The sequence below is a fragment of the Pundamilia nyererei genome, unplaced genomic scaffold (genome assembly GCF_000239375.1).
Source record: "Pundamilia nyererei isolate P.nyererei 1_Seehausen unplaced genomic scaffold, PunNye1.0 scaffold00060, whole genome shotgun sequence".
Lineage (NCBI taxonomy): Eukaryota > Metazoa > Chordata > Actinopteri > Cichliformes > Cichlidae > Pundamilia > Pundamilia nyererei.
The window spans coordinates 2,405,059-2,424,578 of NW_005187461.1; the positions used below are offsets into that span (position 1 = coordinate 2,405,059).

General features: G+C 40.2%; 1 protein-coding gene across 2 annotated transcripts; it reads left to right on the forward strand.

Annotated features, from left to right (window-relative positions):
- The first annotated feature begins 1,164 nt into the window (after nucleotides 1–1,164).
- On the forward strand, nucleotides 1,165–12,133 carry uri1 (URI1 prefoldin like chaperone). 2 transcript variants are annotated; one of them, XM_005734830.1, is made up of 11 exons: nucleotides 1,165–1,543; nucleotides 2,231–2,265; nucleotides 7,624–7,702; nucleotides 7,875–8,010; nucleotides 9,111–9,202; nucleotides 9,300–9,363; nucleotides 9,524–9,719; nucleotides 9,819–10,059; nucleotides 10,145–10,296; nucleotides 10,854–11,094; nucleotides 11,424–12,133. In XM_005734830.1, exons 1-11 carry the CDS (start codon nucleotides 1,472–1,474, stop codon nucleotides 11,610–11,612), a joined length of 1,497 nt encoding a protein of 498 aa, XP_005734887.1. In that variant the 5' UTR covers nucleotides 1,165–1,471; the 3' UTR covers nucleotides 11,613–12,133. The 2 variants fall into 2 exon arrangements, with proteins under 2 accessions (XP_005734887.1, XP_005734888.1); XM_005734831.1 differs by lacking the exon at nucleotides 1,165–1,543 and adding an exon at nucleotides 1,563–1,669.
- Nucleotides 12,134–19,520: the final 7,387 nt, after the last annotated feature.

Consider the following 19,520-nt stretch of genomic DNA (forward strand, 5'->3'; position numbering starts at 1 on the left):
TGGCATCAAGCCATTATAACGTATTCTTAACTTAAATACGTTAAAATATCATTGGACAGTTGAAAATAGTCTTTGATTTTCAGGCCAAATAATCTGTGTTCACTGTGCTTTAAAGGATAAACTCTGAATTATTAGCCGTTCTTTTTTATAGCTTGTGTACACATTGTTTATAACTGGTGTTTCTCATATTTCCAACAGCAATTAAAAGCAACAAAAACAGACTATTTAATTCCTGCCACACAGGAAGGCTGGGAGCTTAGGGATAAATCATATTGTTGTTATCATATTAAATCAAACTCATTCAACTGCCGTGTTTGATTCGGTCGTTACTTCTAATACTTTTATAGGCTTTTATGTGATGTGTGTTTAAATATTATATGTAAATTTTCGTGCAGCATCGGGAAGATGAAGATGGGGAGGTTTGCACCTGCTGCCAGTTAAATAGTGCCTGAATGTGCAAATCTGTTGTGCTTGTCACTGTTTTTATATGCAGGTGGAACAACATTACCTCGCTTTAGATTGTTTACATCTGTGCAGACGTTCATATTTACCCAGAGTACACTGGGAGGAAGAACTGCATCAAGCTCGCTTCATTTGAAACCAAAACGGAAAATGCAATGTTTGACATTTAAAATAAAAGAATTAAATGAGAAAGGAAAGGGATGCATTAAATGCTAAAACTTTTGAAGTACTCGTGGAGTCATGGTAAAAATAAAGTACACACTTTTTAAATGTAATCATTTGTAGTCACAGGATGTGTGCGCCTCGCAATTATTAAGACTACCGAACTCAAGGTGTTGCAGTGGCCCAGTCGACCTCCATATCTTAGCCTTCCATACGCAAGCTGAATTACTTGTGTGAATCCAACACGGACTGATTTTTTAGCCTTACGAAAAACTTGCTGATGTGAAACTAGAGGATGGGCTTGAGAGTAGAAAGAAGCCACCACAAGGTGTGCACTTTGTTGTGACTGTAATTTTACCAGATTTATTCCTATTCACTTAGGTCCACCAAAAGTATAATTGTTTTTAGTTTTTTTTTCTTTAATTTTACGTTTTGTATTTGTTGCTGTTGTTGTTGTTGTTGTTAATGCTAAACCAAGTATACAACCGAAGTCTTTTATTTTGAAAGCTCAGACCGGGACCACCCTGGCATAACCGTTGAGTTCTTGGAGTTGGACGGAGGTGCATGGCGCAGCGAGAGTGACAAGGAGTATTGGCTAATCTTCGGATATTCAGACTGTGGATATTTTTGGAAATCATGCAGAAATTCTGAAATGAGAGTGTGAGATGATATCACTTCCGAAAGTGTGGATAACTATCACTGACCCATTGATGAATACGAGCAGAACGGGTCTCAGGAATAGCTGCTGCTGCATTCATAAACACTTCTTTAGAACTCACAACAGCCCTTGAGCTTTGTTTTGGGGTCACGAAACACCAGAAATTTATTTTGTGCAAGTGGGTTGGCAATGGCTGAAAAGGGTCAAGTGGATATAGAACACCTCGGCGGAGTTATCAGGCTCCGAGAGGAGCACGAAAAGGTAATATCACCAGTTGTCGCGAAACATTTTGCTGGCTAGTATGCATCGTTAGCCAAGCCACCGTCAGCCACTGGGCACATGGTGCACCGGGGAAGGTCTTGGAGCCACTTGCTGGGACTTGCTGAAGTACCTTTTACTGCAGATACACACATCTGTGCCATTATTGTTTCACAGGTTACACAAAGAGTGTTTGTTGTTTTGACTTTCAGTTTTCGAGAAGCTTCCTCCTTCTGCGCTCACATGTTCAAGTTTAAATGTTGTAGGAGGGCGTGCTCAGCTAGGTTCGTTTCTTGGCATTAAAAAAAAAAAGAATTTTATACCAGTGCTGTTTGCTTCTTTACTTTGGGAAGTAAATTTCACCTAGATACAAAACCACTGTGTTTTTATTTCATTTTTTTTGCTTCATTTTTAAATTATTAATTTTGTGTTTGTCTCGTCCTACTTCCTCGGAGTTGCTGACCTACTTCCCTGTGTGTGATGATTGTCAAACTATTATTACATATAAATTCGTGCCTCTGGGCAGTTGTGTCTGCAGCCGGGGTAAAGTAAAAGCCTCGGTGAAAGGAATTTTTTATCACAGATGATTTAAATTTTTTTTAAAAAAAATTTAATTTTCCACCTGGAGACTGTGTAAGTTGCGTAGATTTATCAGCTTGATTCTTACTAAAATTATTTGTCCTGAAACAGGTGGTGAAAGACTGTGAAAGTCGGATTCAACACTGGTAAGCATGAAAGCACCAATGAACTTGAGCACAAAGTTGGTTGTTTTTAAAATATGCTTGCATTAACTGAGTACACTGTGCAGGTTCTTCATGTTCTAATATTCCTTCAGTGTAGTTTTGAAGTTTACTATATCAGGTTTAGACCTCCCCATTTTTTTTTGCCCTATTTTGCACAAACATGCTGTTATAACCAAAAATTGATTCTTTTAGGGTCATCAATACTTTCTAAATTGACAGAAAACGTCAGTTGCTTATCAAGTTTGTGCACACCCACACAGTGATATTCTTTTATTTCCTAATGAAGTGTTTGACCTTTGCTCAGGTTCCAGCAGGCCCCATTTCACAGCACAGATTTTTGACTTTTTATTGTAGGTGTTACTGTTAGTGTTGTCAACAGCCCTGGAGTATTTAACAATAAACAGTGCCTGTGATGCAAAACAGCAGGTTAGTGACATGGAAACACCTTAACAGAATTGGGTTAATAAAAAGAATGATTGAAGTATTATCAGAGAAGTAACATGTCAGGGAGGGTGGCTCCATCTCATTTCTCTTACTTAATACTCATCAATCCTTGCTTGCTATGACCTGTGGGTCTACAAGGGCAGACTTCACTCTGATGTGAAATCAACAAGTTTAGATTTATTTGTTTAGCACAAATTGTGTTGCAACAGTAGGGCTGCACGATTTTGCATAAAATGAGAATCACGATTTTTTTGGCTTAGAATTGAGATCACGATTTTTTTTCCAGTATAAATATTTATTGCACTTATTAACTGCACATCAACTTCGTAACAGTTGAGACTGAACATAAAAACAATAAATAAACATAAAAACAAGAAATGTCTCACGTTTTGTTGTTGCCGCAAAATGTTGTACTGCTTGAAATTCCGTCTCCACCGTTGCTCGACACTGCGTGTATAGAGCAGGTAGTGCAACAATAGAAAAATAGTTGCGGGACGGCACTGTGTAGCGTTTGTCTAGGGTGTTGATCATTTTCCTAAATCCCTCGTTTTGCACAGTGTTGATGGGAGCCAGGTGATAAGTAATAGCCTCTGTAATTTCTTTGTGCCTGCGGGAGGTCGACGTGTATAGGGAAGCGCTGTGTAAGGTTCCCGTTATTGATGTTTGGGTGGTTGACCGGGACGGATTTTCTCCTGTCACTTTCTCGTCATCCCTGACGTGCTCTCCGTTGTTTTTTCCCTGCTAATCACACGGCACAGCTTCTGTATCACGTGGTATAAGGCTCCGCCCTTGTCATTTGTTGAGCAGGAAGAGTGAGCGCTTGTTTTCAAGCAGAGTACGTCCCGGATCAAAATGCGGTACAATCGTCGTCGTCTTTTTTTTTTTTTTTTTTTTTTAATCGTTGTCATTTGGAAATGAGATCGCACATAAGTATGAATCGAGATCGCGATTTTCTAACGATTAATCGTGCAGCCCTATGCAACAGCACAGCTGATTAAAAATAAAACTAGCTTATTTTATTGAATGTGCACATGCAAGTAGTTTACAAAAGGGAAACATGCAGAGATGCTGTATATGGACAAAAATACTGGGCCACTTACAAATTACACTACGGGAGCTGCTCAGCCATAGAAACCTGTGCCATGAAGCTCCGAACGCACAGCTTTTGTGCTGATCTTAATGCCAGAGGAGGTCTGTAGCTGCTGAGTCGGCAGAGTGATGACGACTTTTGGCTACTATGCGCTTCATTACTCAGTGTCCTCGCTCTGAAACTTTACATGGTCTGCCACTTTGGATCCCGAATGCTTTTACTCTAGTAGGAAAGACATTTATTGACAGTACCACGCTTGAATTCAGTGAAGTCTTTGGAAAGACCAGTTCTTTCACAAATGTTTGTAAATGCATGTTTAGGTGATGGATTGTAAGTACTTGAATTCAAAAATTTAAAGGTGTGTCCCAGTATTTAAGTGTATATAGTACATTTCACATTGCCATTTGTCGTATTTGAGGAAGTTACTACTTTGTGTCAGTGGCAGTAGTCTGTTTTTGTGCCTTGTTATACTACAGGCATTGTAAGCAGACATAGATTAGCAGAGCTGCTAACAAAAAAAAGATGCTGAAAGTATTGCTGCATTTAAGAGAATTGACATGTGGTGTATGCACAGAGAGACATTAAGAGATAGTAGAGCTCTTAACAGACAGATAAAAACACCTGTGTGAGTGGACCATGACTGTGTAGGGGCTTCACTGCAGGGTAGATTTGCTACAGTAAGTGCATTTCCATTGATTCTAAGTAGGGGGTGTTAGCATCAGTGTTTTAAGTATTATTGATTAAAATAAGAAAAGTGCATGTAGGTTTTGTGTTATTACATTTATTTTGCATTATGTGTAAAATGAAAGAGAGTACTTATCAGTAAAAGGGCAATAAAACATTTTCTTTATAACAGATGTGTAAACATTGTCCTGTAAGTCTCGACAGACTCACACAGGTGATTTCATTTCCACTGACTAGAGCTTTTAAGACTATATGGGCGTGCATAGAGTGTGATAAATATCTTCCTCATGCTCCTATTAGCATTCACGGACCTGACGTGAGATAAATCCCCTTCTTGTTATTATTGATACATTAATCCAGTCCAGTTACACACTATTCAGTGTAGTTTCTCTCACGTTTCTTTTACACAAGGGTCTGATTTGGCAGAATATTTGCCTATTCCCAAATTAAAAACAAAAAAAATAAGTAAATTCAAAAGAAGAAGCAGAAAAATATTGTAAAATATGCTGAGGCCACTGTATTGCACTGTGAATCTAAAGCTCCCCTCTCAATGTCTTTATTTATTTTTAAATTCACCACTGCTGAAAATACTCTTTCTATCCTTCCAACACAGTGAGTGAAGTGTGTGTGTGAGTGATCTAAAATAATAGACAGTGTACGAGAGAGGTGAAGAATAGAGTACAGACAGGGTGGAGTGGATAGAGATGAGTGCCAGGGGTGATTTGACAAATGGATAGAAGAACGAGGGAAAGGGAAGGCTTACAAGATGGTAGTGAGACCTGCTATGATGTATGGTTTAGAGGTGTTGCTACTGATAAAAAGACGGGGGGTAGAGCTGGAGGTGACAGAGTTGAAGATGCTTCTGTTGGGAGTGACCAATAGGGATAGAGATTAGGATGTTGGCAGGACAGCTTAGGAAACAAAGCTAGAGGTGTAAGATGGAGATGGTTTGGACATGTGTAGAGGAGAGATGGTTGGTATTTTGGAGCTGTCAGACAGAAAGGAAAGAGGAAGACTGAAAAGTAAAGTCATGGATACAGTGAAGGAGGATATGTGTATAAGAGTTGGAGGTAGATGATCTGCTGTGGTGGCCCCTTAAAGGAGCACGCAGTAGAAGATTTATGATGAAATTCCCACAGTTTGGCTTTTTTAATCATAGCTTTAATCTGTACACTACCATGGTGGTTTTTAAGTCAAGCAGTCAGTTGTTTTTATTTAATTGCTTAAGATTTGCAACCATTTTTATACACACTCCCCCATTTTCAGAGGCTTAAAACTATTTGCACAAACAAACATACTTGTAAATATAAGGATCTTTTTAAATACTTGAATTAAAAAATCCTTTCCAGTCAATGTCTGTCGAAGGACATCATAAAGTGCTGCTCGGTTTTCATGCAGCCACCTTCATTTGCTGCTGCTTGTTTGTTTTTTGGGGGTCTCTCCGCCCTCAGTTTTGTGTTCAGTTTGTGAAAAGCAGGATCTGCTGGGATGAGATCAGGTGACCGACTTGGTCACTGAAGAATATCCCATCTCTTTACTTTGATAAACTCTTGGCTTGCTTTTGCAGTTTGCTTTGGATCATTATCTGTTTGCAGTGTGAAGCACCTTCGGATCAGCATTTGGTTGAGTCTGAACAGAGAGTATAGCTCTGTACACTTCACAGTATGTACTTCTGTCAGTAGTGACATCATCAGTAAACACTCCTGGCCCAGTTTCACTGGCAGCCATATGTGCCCGTGCTATAACATTGTCTTCACCACGTTTGAGAGACGATGTCGTGTTCTTCAGCTCATGGGCTGTTTCTCTCCTCCTCCATACCTTTTGCTTTCTATCATTGTGGTAAAAGTTAATCGTGGTTTCATCGGTTCAGTTTTGTTTTTTTCCAAGAACTTGCAGGGGCTTTCACATGTTTTCTCTAACGTGTAATCTGACCTTTCTGCAGGCCAGATTACATAGGTTCATTTTGTTTGTTTCCCAAGAAGTAGATTCTGTTTTAAATCATTCATTCAAGTGACTTCTTTAGTCTCAGCTGACTGCAGGTTTCCCCACCCTTATAAACAGTACCTTTGAACAATGACTGAAACTAGCAGCACTGACGAACAGTGGCTTTGAGGCCAGCTTCTTGATCATTGTTTGTTTGTTTTTTAACCATTATAATGGCCTTCATTCATCAACATCTCCTCCAGTAAACAGCTGCTAAATCCAAATTAAAAGCTTATAATCGACTAAAGATCTTTTATCTGTATTACTTGTCATGACATAAGGGAACAGGCTTCACCTGACAGTCAGTCTGCTTGTCAGTTAATCCAACTGCTTGGAAACCAACAACTTATGGATGTAACTGCATACAAAGTTCATAAATGTAAAATTCCTAAATCCTACTGAAAATGCATTACAAAAGCTACAAAAAAGTACTGTTGCCTCCATTGCTGTAGCTGTTTACTAATTGGATTTTAAAGTGCTCATTAAAAAGTTTGGTTTCGAACGTTTGATTGCAAGAGGAGAGTGTAAAGGAGAAAATACTCTTCCAACAGATGACTGGAGGGATTTATTACCCAGTATGAGGGGGCTGTTGGCAGCACTGTGCTTTCAAATGGGAATATAACACTTGCTGTAAAAGGCATTGGAAGCTGAGCCTGATTCAGTAGTTTATGTTGAGGATGCTGTCATAAAGCTTTGGTAGCTGTGGTCCATTTACAAAGTGGTCAAGTGATTTTTGCTGAGGGGATTTTTTGTTTCTGCTGTCTTTGTTGTATAAATATGATAAGAAATTTTAATTAGCTGGTCCTTTTTCTTCTTTCTTTCTTCCTTCCTTCCTTCCTTCCTTCCTTCCTTCCTTCCTTGGTCAGTTTCTCTTCCTATAATTCCTAAGGTTTTACAATGCCCAGCAAAAAATAAGTAATAAGAATAAGTAAATGAAAAAAACAGTGACATCTTGAGGCTACTTTAGCTGCTATGCCACATTTGCCCTCCCCAAATGGAAAACAGGCGCTCCCCCTTTACTCCATTGTTTGCTTCCCATTGTTTAAATTTTGACTTATCCCAAATATGACAAACACACCAAATTAGACAGGATGGCTTCAGAGAGCTGTGGTTTCATTGGAGAAACCTTTTGTTTGCAGGAAGAAGGTGTCGGGTGACTATGAAGCCCTGAATGACCGCCTCAAAACTCTGCCAGATCAACTGTCATATGACATCATGGTGAGTGATGACCTTGTTTAAAATACAGAGGAAAGGAGAGAATTCTAAAATACACAAAAGTTCACTCCTATATACGTTTTACTCCTTTATTTGCGTTTGCTCTACCTGTTTGATTTGACCTGTTTCCCTTTTCTTTTCTTTTTTCTTGCGCTCTGTTTTTCCACACGTGCAGGTACCATTTGGCCCTTTGGCCTTTATGCCCGGAAAGCTGGTACACACCAACGAGGTCACAGTGTTGCTGGGTGATAACTGGTTCGCCAAGTGCTCTGCCAAGCAAGCTCAAAAAATTGTTGATCACAGGATGAAATGTGAGTATTTTCCTTAAACTATGTTTTTTCACTTCTCACTGAATACTTACCGCGTGACATTAACATAATCTGTTAGTGCTGCTTTTCATCCAGCAGAGGGCGCAAGTGCATCATATCAACATAGCTCGTCTGAGCAGATCCTTGAAGGAAAAACTTTAAACCGTGTAACGATTCACCACAGCAGTCATACGTATGCAAAGATGCTACAGCTGTTGGACGTTTGTCATAGCGGGTTGCCGACACATTCGACGCGCCTTTATTTCAATGTGCAGTGTTTGCAGGGCTCATGGACTGCGCAGCTTTTGCGTTCATTCAGGTCACCGCTGTCGCTGCTTAGGCTGTGAACCGTGGGATAACAGCTCCTACCTGTTCCTATTTTCTGTGGTCAAATCGGGCCCTGTTACTGCAGCGGCTTTGTTCGATCTCACATCAGTTGTGTGCAGCTTTGCTTCCCTGTGTGTGTTAACCCCGCTGCTCATTTCTAGCTCTGAAAATCTCATATCAAGTCAAATGGGCCCAAGTAACGATCTCTGATGTGAACATTATTAGAATGTTTAGTGAAGCAGAAATGTGCTGCCACAGCCCCATCCGCAGCGCCACCCCCAACCCCCCCCGCTCTCGTCCTCCCCCATCTCCTGACCCTGCCCACCCTGCTATTACAGAGCTAAGTGCTGTAATACAAACATAGCTAGCTGAAATGTGTCAGACAGCGGCTGAGTTGTCAGGCCTTCTGTGTTTGACCTTTCCTCACTTCCAGTTGATGCACTGACTGGAGGGGCTCCCGATTGCCATGGAAACAAGGGCCCTCTGCTGCTATTAGTGAAAGGGCTTAATTGTTGTGAAGATTTAATGATCCGGAGTAGTATTCAGGGCAGAAGATATTATCAACTGTTTGTGTCATCATTTTTCATTTTTTTTCTCTTCACAACTTGTTTAGGATTTTAACTCCTTACAAGCTGGTTGTCTTTTTCCTTTTTTTCTTTTTGAAGCGTTTCATTGAAATCTGCCTGCTGTCTCTGTGTCTTTTTTCGGCACATGTGGCTCTGTCAGTTTGCCCTCCTAAGTGCACAGTTTAATGAAAATGCATCTGCTGTCTACAGATGTGAAGAATGAACTAGATGGCCTGTCCAAGACGATAAAAAACTTTGAAGCCAGAGTTGGGTTTGCGAAGAATTTGGAAACCATCTCTGCCGTATGTTGCATTACCAACAAGTTGTCTCACACATAAGTTATTGTGCAAGTCATAAATGGGGGCAAAAACATTAACTGTAGTGTTCTTGTTCTTTTAGAGTAAAGGCGACTATGTTGACATCAGAGAGGAGGTTGGAAACAATGACTCTGTTGTCACCAAAGGTATCTTTGTCAGCCTTTCTTCTGACCTCATTTCACTTGTGCATCATGGCCGCAGAGAAAGCAGTGTAGCTTTTCACCTATTGCTTAATTCTACACCAGAATTAAATTCATATGTAGGCGTGAATAGTTTAAAGGTTTCTTTTTCTGTACGCTTTAACAGGAAAGCAAAGAATGGCTCACAAGCCAAACTCTAAGCCCAAGCAGGATGTGTTTTTTGATTTTAAAGAAGAGGATGAGGAGAATGAGGAAGAAAGCAGAGATAGTGGAAGCAGGAAATGCATTATGACTGAGGAGGAGCTATGGGCTAGATTGGATGAACTCGAGAAGCTGGAGGAGCTACAAGATGAGCAGGACAAGTATGTGAAGATACTTTTCTGTTTTTGTATGAGGATCAATAATCCTGCTCTTTCTTTGTTCTTTTTCAAAGTTAGATGTTTTGGTTTTTTCCCCTTCAGATTATCTGATAATGGAGACATGAATGGTGAGGACACATCATCCTCTTCCTCAGAAGAGGAGAAAGATGCAGATGCTGCGACTCCAGTAAATGGGCTGAGTTTGAAGCCAGGTTGGAGCGCGCTGCCTTCCAGCACAGCACCACTCAGACAGGACAGGAAAGAGGAAGAAGACTTTGAGGAGGAAGAGGAAGCCAACTGTTTGCCTACTATCTACTTTTCTCACACAGTCGAACCCAAGAAGGTTAGAGCAATGAATAAGTTAGAACATCTGTGAGTCTTCTGTGAGTTTTCTCTTCATCTTTCCATGTGTCTGCCTTTTGCATCAGGTGAGAATAAATACAGGCAAAAACACCACACTGAAGTTTAGCGAAAGGAAAGAGCAGAAGGAACACTCGAAGAGGAAAAAGAAAAATGGCCACAGCAATGGACATGCTCATCACGAACTTCACAAAATCACAACACCGGCAGACCTTTACAGGTAAAAATATTGCAGTTAGACTTAATGAACAAATGAATTTTGCATGTCTAAAACTGAAATTTGGCCATAAACAGATTCTGGTTTGAAGTATGGAAAAAAAAAATTGGCCACATTGTATTTTCAGTCCCATTACCACACGTGTATAAAATCAAGCAATACTAACCAGTGAAGAAATGGGTCACTCTAAAGCACTCACTGTTGAGTGCTGTAATAGGTTTGGGGAAATTTCTTCCCTCTCTTCCTGATCAGCTGCTAGTGGCATTACTGCAAAGTAGAAGCACTGAGGAGCTACACCAACTCAGTCACTGTTATCTCATTACTGAATGCTGGCATTGAGAGCATATTCATAGTTGGCAACGCTGACTCAGTAACGATGGAGTTATAAACCTGCTTTTGCATTAGCATCAGCAAAAATAACGTGTCCCAGGAACTTTTGAGCAGCTTCTGTGGGTGTAACATTTTGGTGGCCCAGTACTTTTTTCCATATACTTCATGTTTAGCTGCTTTGACTGGTGAAACTGGACTCTTACTTTGTTTTTGTTTGTTTTTTTAATCAGGTTGTTTGTAGATGTGAAAAATGGGGAACCCATACCTAGGAAGTCCATACTGAAGTCACGCAGTCGAGAGAACAGCGTGTGCAGCGACACAAGTGAGAGCAGCGCTGCAGACTTTGAAGAGCGCAGAATTATGGGACGCAGCTTCAGTCACGACGAAGCAACGCACAGCGACACCAGCGATGGCATCACAGAAGAGGACAGTCCCACAGCAGTGTTGCTGCAACCTCCCAGCAGATTTGAGGTGAAAGAGAGCTGAATGCTTCAAAGTATTCAGCTCAGAGTAAATGTAACATTTAGAAAAGTTTCAGCATTGAGTTTGTTGTTTTTACACTCTTCGATTAAATGTATGGTCTGCATGATTCAAAGTTACTGCACTTGTGTTATTTCTTTTTAAGTAGTGTCCCAGCTTTAAGTTGGTTTAGTATTTGTTACCTGAACACGTTTCTTTGTATAGTTCTTAATCTCATTTTGGTGTGAAAGATTCTGCAATATATCAGAGCACAAATATACGAAAGTGTGACGCAACATCAGTTTCCTTACTGTTGTTTCTTTTTTATTTCTCTTTCTCAGGCTTTTTCAGGTACAGTTATAGAAAAGGATCCAATGCCCTCAGCTGTCCCTCATCTGACCATCTCTCCACCAGCTCTGCCAACAATACTGGAGAGGAAACAGGAGGAGGTGGCGCCTGATGTTGCCCCACCCCAGCAAGCCCCGAAGAGGGTGTCAAAGTTCAAAGCTGCCCGATTGCAGCAGAAGTGACTGTTAAGAGGCAAATATTCAGCTTTTACATGAACATCTTTTGTGAAGCCTTTGTTTCTCTCTGGTAACTGAACAAAAACAAACCACATGCTCATTTCTTTGCACGCCTTTCATCCACTGATTTCTGTTTCTGTCTGTGAAGTAGAACACTTAACAAATCAGCCTTTGCGTAACACTGCTTTTTTACGGTTTATTGCAGCCTCTTTTGCTTCTCTGCTTTAAAAGACATTCTTCTTTTAGTCTTGTTTAAGACATTTGCAGTCTGTCATACGTTTACCTGTCTACTCTTCTGTTGATCTGTGATATCGCCAGGTTAACTCTGACTGTAGGCTTTGCCACATAAGATGAGTTGCCTTTTTTGTTTGTTTTCCCCCAGTATTGATTATTAAACAGAATCAGGTCTCGTTAGCTCTCATTTTACCCTGTCTTGACCTGTCCTACTGAATGTATGTATTCCTTTGTGACAAGCTTTATGTAAAACAGAAAAAATATTGATGGAAAGTAAAAGAAAAATAAATGATTTTGACTACAAGTCTTGATTTCTCTTTGTTCCATAAGAGAAAATAATTCTTACTCTCCTACACAAGGAGATGGATCTATATTTCATTTATGGTCTGCTGACAGGGCTTTATTGTGTTTCTCAATATCTTATACCAAAACGTTTTTCTCCAGTTGTTGTTGCACACAGCACAGTAATAATGGGTAATAATATTTTAGTTTTTTTTAATTTTTTGCCTGATGCCTAGTGTAAATTGTTTCAGTCTTTAAATAGCTGTTACTAGACGCTGAGATGAGGCTTTTATGAATTATTGTTACTCTTAGTGAATTTCCTGTTATGCAGTGGAATTAGAAGAGCTAAGTAAAGCACCATCCGCCATCGAACTTTCTAAGGCAGCAATAATGCTTCATCAAATCTGGAAGTTAATTGAAAGCAAAATGGCTCCTCCTGTTAGTAAAAACTCAAGTCCTAAAGGAAGAGAAAGAATTCCCAAGACAAACAAATCGAGGATGTTTTGGGTGCAACACCAACATTTCACTGCTAAAGACCAGAAGCAAGTATTATTTACAGATCAAAGTCAGAAGTTCATGGTTGCATTAAATGTGCTTAGAAGGATAAACTGTAAAACCACTGCATGAATGTTGAGAAATATGCAGTTCAGAGAACAGTGAGTGAAACAGACGATTCAAAGAATAAAATATGAGACGTATTTTGCAAGTTGTTTCCTAAAACAAAATATTCATTCGTTGTATTTTATATTTTTTTTATGTTTTTTTTTTTTACATAAATGGCCTATTTAAAAAATAACTGCTTATAAATACATTATAATTTGTGCTCTTTTAAGTAACAATCACGTAACCTTCAAAACTAAGTAACAGTTTCCTGTGACTCTACTTACAGTTTCAAAACAATCATAGGAAAAATCCAGAAGGGCCTTTTTTTTTTTTTTAGCTGGATGAAGTAGTGAGGGGAGGTGTTCTTGTTTTTAGTGGCCTAAAAGGTCAAAATGCTGAACTCAACTGAGCACCTATTGATTACTAGCACAGCAGCAGATGCACATGCACTTCATCTACACTGAAATGCAGCTTTAATTAAAGCTATGATTTTTGAATTAAAAACTCTATCGCTCCCCTTTTAGTTAAATGGTGGGAGTGTATGTCTCTGATAAGAAGCTTTGAAACGGGTCCAGAGGTGACACCCCTCACCCTCCTCCCTTCCAGGATTATTCCTCCAATATGAAAATCTAGGTAGCATGAGACAGATTAGGCAATGCTTAACATGCTAGAGTTGTGTTGGTGAGACACAGATCAATGGTCTTATGTAGGTTAAGCTGCGTAGGTATATGCTGGAACTACATTTCAAAGAAAACTTGCATACAATCTATGTAATGAGCTGGAACACACTCGAGATCTACATTTCAGGGATTATGAGGGATTTTAAGAGTTGTATGATTAGGGATTCAGCAGGTATTGTTGTCCAGACAGGTGCTTGGGTCTGAGAGGGAGAGCTTTTAGTTCCAAATGACAGAAGAATGGATTAAACAGCAGCCAGTGTATCTGCTTCACTGCTATTTGAACATATGTTATGAAATATCCAACGGTCTTGTACTTGGATCATTTACACTCACTGCCTATAAGAGCAACTGGTTTCTGTTCCTCGCTTTTTCCACTAATGAGGCTCAGGTGGAAATCACAGGAGAGAAACAAATGTCCAGGAACAGCTTTGTGATATGATCTTTGCGCTGCTCTTTCGATCCATAATCTCTTAAATCCTCTGAAATGTCATTTTTTGTTTGCTTTAGTTTGCTTTGTGTGTGTTATTAAAGCCTATATATTCATAAATAAAATCAATGGGACGACTACAGCAGCATATTATAGAACTGTTAGAGCTGAATTCATTTGTCAATAATTTATAAACCGATTGAGAGAAAATGAGAAACCTGTAACATGTTACCAACTAGTTATCAGTGTGAGCTTGTCTTATATTGATAAATTCAGTACCTTTAAGTTTTGGCCAGAAAATGTAAAAAATTAAAGATAAAAAAAAATCACTTCCCCCACTGAAAAACAAACAGTGGTTACGGCCCTAATGATGATAAAAATCAATGCTTCATAGAAAACACCTACATCTACAACTAAATGAAGAACCCAAGGACCTGTTGATATCTATCTATCTATCTATCTATCTATCTATCTATCTATCTATCTATCTATCTATCTATCTATCTATCTATCTATCTATCTATCTATCTATCTATCGTAAGCTCCACTTTGTCTCCACTTTTTTTTTCTTTTATGACCTTTTTTTTATCTATCTAAAGATAGATAGATAGATAGATAGATAGATATTCTCTTATCTATATATTTGCATTAGAAGCAAGATGGCAAGATTTTCTTTTCCTTTTTGGGGAATACTGAATGTCAGGCGGAGAGCAGAAGTGTGAGAGATGCTTCAAGCCTCCAATTAAGCTTTCTTAATAGAGTCATTTACCACCTATAATCACTCAGGTATAATCCCGTCTTCTCTTAAACGTCGAAAGCCCATATCGGATGCGAAAAAAATAAGCAGCAGCTGCAGCACAAAGTGTTCTATACAACATCTTCCCGATATAAATGTGTATAATTTTTTAAAGATGAGAGCTCCATACAAATCCTTCGTGCTTTCACAGAAGTTTTCAAAAGTAAAAGCACCACTCTTGCAGGTAATCCCCGGGACTAATGTGACATGCATGATATAACATAATACTTCTACAAGCATGCATATCGAGGGGGGGAGGGTTATTGATTTCTAAAGTCTGCGTTCTGGAGACGCTGGTGCACATTTTACGCACGGTACCAGTCTGTTACACTTACATACCAGCGGCCAGATGAGGGAGACATACGGCTTCGGGACATGTCGAAGTATCCCGAGTAATTTTTTATAAGATTTCATTACCTCTTTCTTCAACTGGAAATACTACAGAGCAAAGCGCGTTGCTGGCTTCGTCTGGCTAAACCGTGTAAACGCTTTCTTTAGACCGAGGAGGAAAAGGTAGTTAAAGGAGGAAATCAGTGCGCTACTGTGTGCTGGGCGTTTATGATAAAGCGTGTGAAGCGTACAGTCCGTCAGTCAGCAGTCAGTCATCCAGTTCAACATCACTCTCCACTGAACTCCAGCTGTCACATCGTGTCCTCCGCGCCTCTTCGAACTGGCCAGGTAAGAGAAATCACTGCGACTCTTAAAGATTTACCCAAGTTATTTGTGAAAAGTTTCTGACGAGTCGGATTCTGATGGACACGCGTTTCCCAGGGATGCCACTGTTGGTTTTCTTTCTTGTTAAAAAGGAAGTAATGGCGAGGGCTGAAAGGTGACTAAGGAATTTTCTACAGCTCATCGTAAAAATTAGTCGAGAGTCATCCAATAGAACGCAAAAAATACCAAATCTGTGCATTTCTCTGGTGTTTATTGAGCATATAATTAGTATACAGTTAGACCACGAGCATCATATTCTATCATATTTCAGTGCAACCTTCAATTATATCATATTATTGCATACAGGTTTTTTCTTTCACATAATGTAAAATTATGATTTATAAACATAAAAAATGAGGGTTTTTATACTATAAGTTGTGTAGTTATGAATAAGAATGACGCAAGGTGGCTGTGCATTACAATCCCCAGTTTGCTTGTTAAAGACAAGCAGGAGCCCAAAAGAATTCACAGTTTTCAAGTTGTAGTTTTGACACCTCAAGCAGCATTAAAAGCCCACGTTTTAGGTTTTGTAACCTTTTTTCTTAACTATCACCTGTACAGAGTGGCACAGCTACTTTCAAAGCCACCCTCACCCTCTGCCCCCCCCCCTTCTCCTTCCTCCTGTTTCCAAATGCTCTCCTTTGAAGCGATGATGCCCCATCTGTCATATGTGAGCAAAGAGAGACCATGCTCTGCTCTTCTCAATTACTGAAGTCTCCTCATGCCAGCTCCGGTGGGACAGGAGGAGGAGCAGGTGGGTGGCAGTCAGTACGATCAATCAACATGAAATATTCAGCTTTGAATATACACATCATTTACTAATACTGCTGCTGCTCTCCTTGTTAGAAACACCCTGAAAAATAGTTGGGGTGCTTGTCTAAAGCGTTTTATAACCGAGAGTGTGCGTGAGCTGTGACACAGTTCCTGATGAAAAATTGGGCCAGTGCATATTCAGGTGGCACCACAAAAAAAAGGGTAAACTATACGCTGCACTGACACCAGAGGGGTATCAAAAATTATTATCATTATGACTGAGAAGAAATTAGAGAGAGGGAGGGTGAGTGGATGAAACTGTATTAAATTTAGCGCCACAGCCGTTTTCTCATTATGCTGCGGTAAATTCATGCAGCTTACATGACAAAGCTCTGCTTGGCAACTTTCTCCCCTGATAGAAGCACTTGTTTGAACATGAGGCACATGATTTGAATATCTGTAATCCACGCTGAAATCAACAGGCCAGATGAACTTTTTGGCACCTTCTTACCACCACACTGAGTAGGATTTTCTCCCCCCCCCCCAAAAAAAATGCCTAAGCTAGTTAGACTTTGGCTTAAAATCACTTTGAGTATGGAGACAAAGCAATGCAAAAGTAATTTATGTAGTCTTTCCCGATGCATTGTGTGGAAATCGTAGAACTTTGACCTTTCCAGTCATTCAAACTCTTCAGGAAACTTTGAATCTGCTAAGTGTCTGCACTGTGATAATATCTCTGTGATGTTGCCTCATGAAATTTGCCCGAGTACTATGGCCTTAAGTATTTGAGCTATGAGGCAATACAGTGAAAAGCATAGCCCCCTCATATGAGAACACAACAGTGAATAATTAATAACCTTGCTCCCAATTCCAGGAAAACAATAGCATATTGTAGGAACGTTGCACTAATTTAACAAGAGGAGAAAAAACAAAAAAACTTTGACAAAATGTGGAATGCTCTGCCATTGTTGTAAAGCATGTCTGTGTGAGTTTCGCTCTAGTTATTCCATCCACTGTTGCTTTTCACACTTTCTATACTGCTGTTCCATACTTGCACATAATGTAGGGGTTGCATGCTGTTTGCATGCTGTATAATGTTGTAGTGTAATGTTGTTTGCCTTTGAGATTAATCAGAACCCATTAAATACCCCTCTCTCACCTGCTGGCAGTATGTGAGGTGGAAGTGCACATGCAGGAAGCTATTTTCCACAGGCCTCCTCTCTTGGCTGTCAGCTCCCATTAAGGGGGAAGGTGTCATATCTGTAACACAGCTGAGTGCAGATGGCAGAGTGGAGGGGATGGCTCACCGATTTAAACAATGATTAATGAACAGAGATGGAAAACAAATTACATTGGACTATTGGAGGCAGGGAATTGTTTTTATGAAAATGTTAATTGTGTCTGCCAGGCTGATACCACGAGTGGGGGAAGGGTGGAGTGAGGGCAAGGTAGTGAGGCAACCAGGGGGCTAGTGATAGGACGTCTACTACTCCCCTGGCTCAGATTATCGGCGTGTCTCAGCATGCAGTGTTTAATACCGTACCTTGGCTTTAAGACCTCTAATGTGCCATAACTTTCAAGGTTTGGCTTTTTATGATGAACCCCATGAAGAATTGTCGCCCACCACTGCACCAATTAGCGTTATCTCTAATAATAAGTGGTTGTAAGTGACGAGAGAAGGCGCCCTGTTCTAGTTGTAATTATTGCAGGCGGGTGCAGCTGCACTACTTAGGGAGATGATGATAATTATTTTTCTTTTTTTTTCATTGCGGGTTGATTATTTAAGAGCATCATACACTCATCAGAGTAATCAGGAGAGAGTGATTAGTGAAAATCCACGAGGCTAACAGCTGCCACATTAAACACTTGCCTCTGTTGCCAACACACAGAGGCAGAGTCCTTCCACAGGACAGAGACGAACGAAAGCACTTCACCTTCAACTCCAGGAACCGCATGTGTTTGTTAGAAAGTCAAGGCTCGAGTTACACACAGAATTAGAGTAAACAGAGCTCTCTGCGAAAAGACACGTTGTTGTGCACCAAGGTCGATCTTCGGTGCTTCAGTTAACAACTACAGGAGTTTGTTGCAGGGGAGTAAAAGTTTGATAAGGCATTTTGGGAAGTGTGGGAAAATCGAGATGATCCTTTGCGTTGCTTGCGCTCTTCTTCCCTAATGTCTCCTGTTGTGTTTAGGTGGGTACCTTTTGAACGTTCCTCTGGATGATGACTCTTTGATAAGGCCTAATTCAGCATTATCAAAAAGAAAAAAAAATACAGTCCCAATTAGAGATGTGTGACCATGTCCGGTGGTCATGCTGCGTTGCTTGCCACTGTGTAAGGCCTGCTAAACTAAGGGCTAATTCTCTTAGCCCAGATGTTGCCTGAGCACAGTCCTGGGATCCCACTGGGTTGATGAGCTCAATCAGTGAAATGATGAAAAGATGATTTTGTCCCTGTAATTACAGTGTGTAAACTACTTAGCTAGGATTGCAAAGGAAGTCATTTTCTAATTACGCTGGTACCCCGTTGTCTAATGGTGGATGTTTTGTTGTTTTAGAGAGCATGTGAGAGAGAGTGAGAGAAAGGGAAGAAGAGCAGGAGGAGGGATATACAGTATGTGTGAGATAGATAGATTGATGGGGAGAGGAAGAAGGAGAGAGAGAGAGAGGAACTTCATGAGGGGTCTGTGCTCTGCTGCTGCGGCTGAAAAAAGACCATCACAAGGGCAAGATGGCTGCCAAATGAGAGTTCATTGAATTATCAGCCCAGCTAATGTGCCTTGGATTATGCTCTTTGTTTGTCAGGTTTTTTTGCTGTGGATGCCATAGCTTAATGAGATACTGTAAGTGGCATTACCAGACTCCTGCTGTGATTTTGTGATGACTCGTTTAATGACTTTTGTTTTAGTGCCTTCAAGTGCTTTTTTTTCGCAACTGAAAATAGACACATCTAGTTTTTTTTTCGTGTCTTCCTTTCACTTTTGCAAATATTGGCCAATGTGAAAGACAAATGCAGTGCAAAAACAAATTGATCCTTTCACAGTTAGGAGGGCTGCTAACTTAAACGTTATAGCGAGCAAGAGTTTGCATCCGCCCGGGGAAGTTGTCGAGAAAGCAAAACATGTCAGTCTGTTGCAGACTGAAGAAGCTGTGTTCTTTGAGATCTGTGCGAGTTATGTTGGAGCTGACTGCTGTCATGCAGGGCCCAACCATCTGATGCAGCCTACACCATGTGGATAGGCTTCTCTTCTGTGAGGCATCCCCTCCTCACCCCACACTGTTAACACACCCCATCGTACGCCAAAGCTTTGTTTGTGTCCAGAAAGAACAGGTGGTCTGTGCAAACAAGAGCAACTGTTTACACATTAGTGATCTTAAATACATTCTATATGCATGTGCCTCCGTGTGTGTGTGTGTGTGTGTGTGT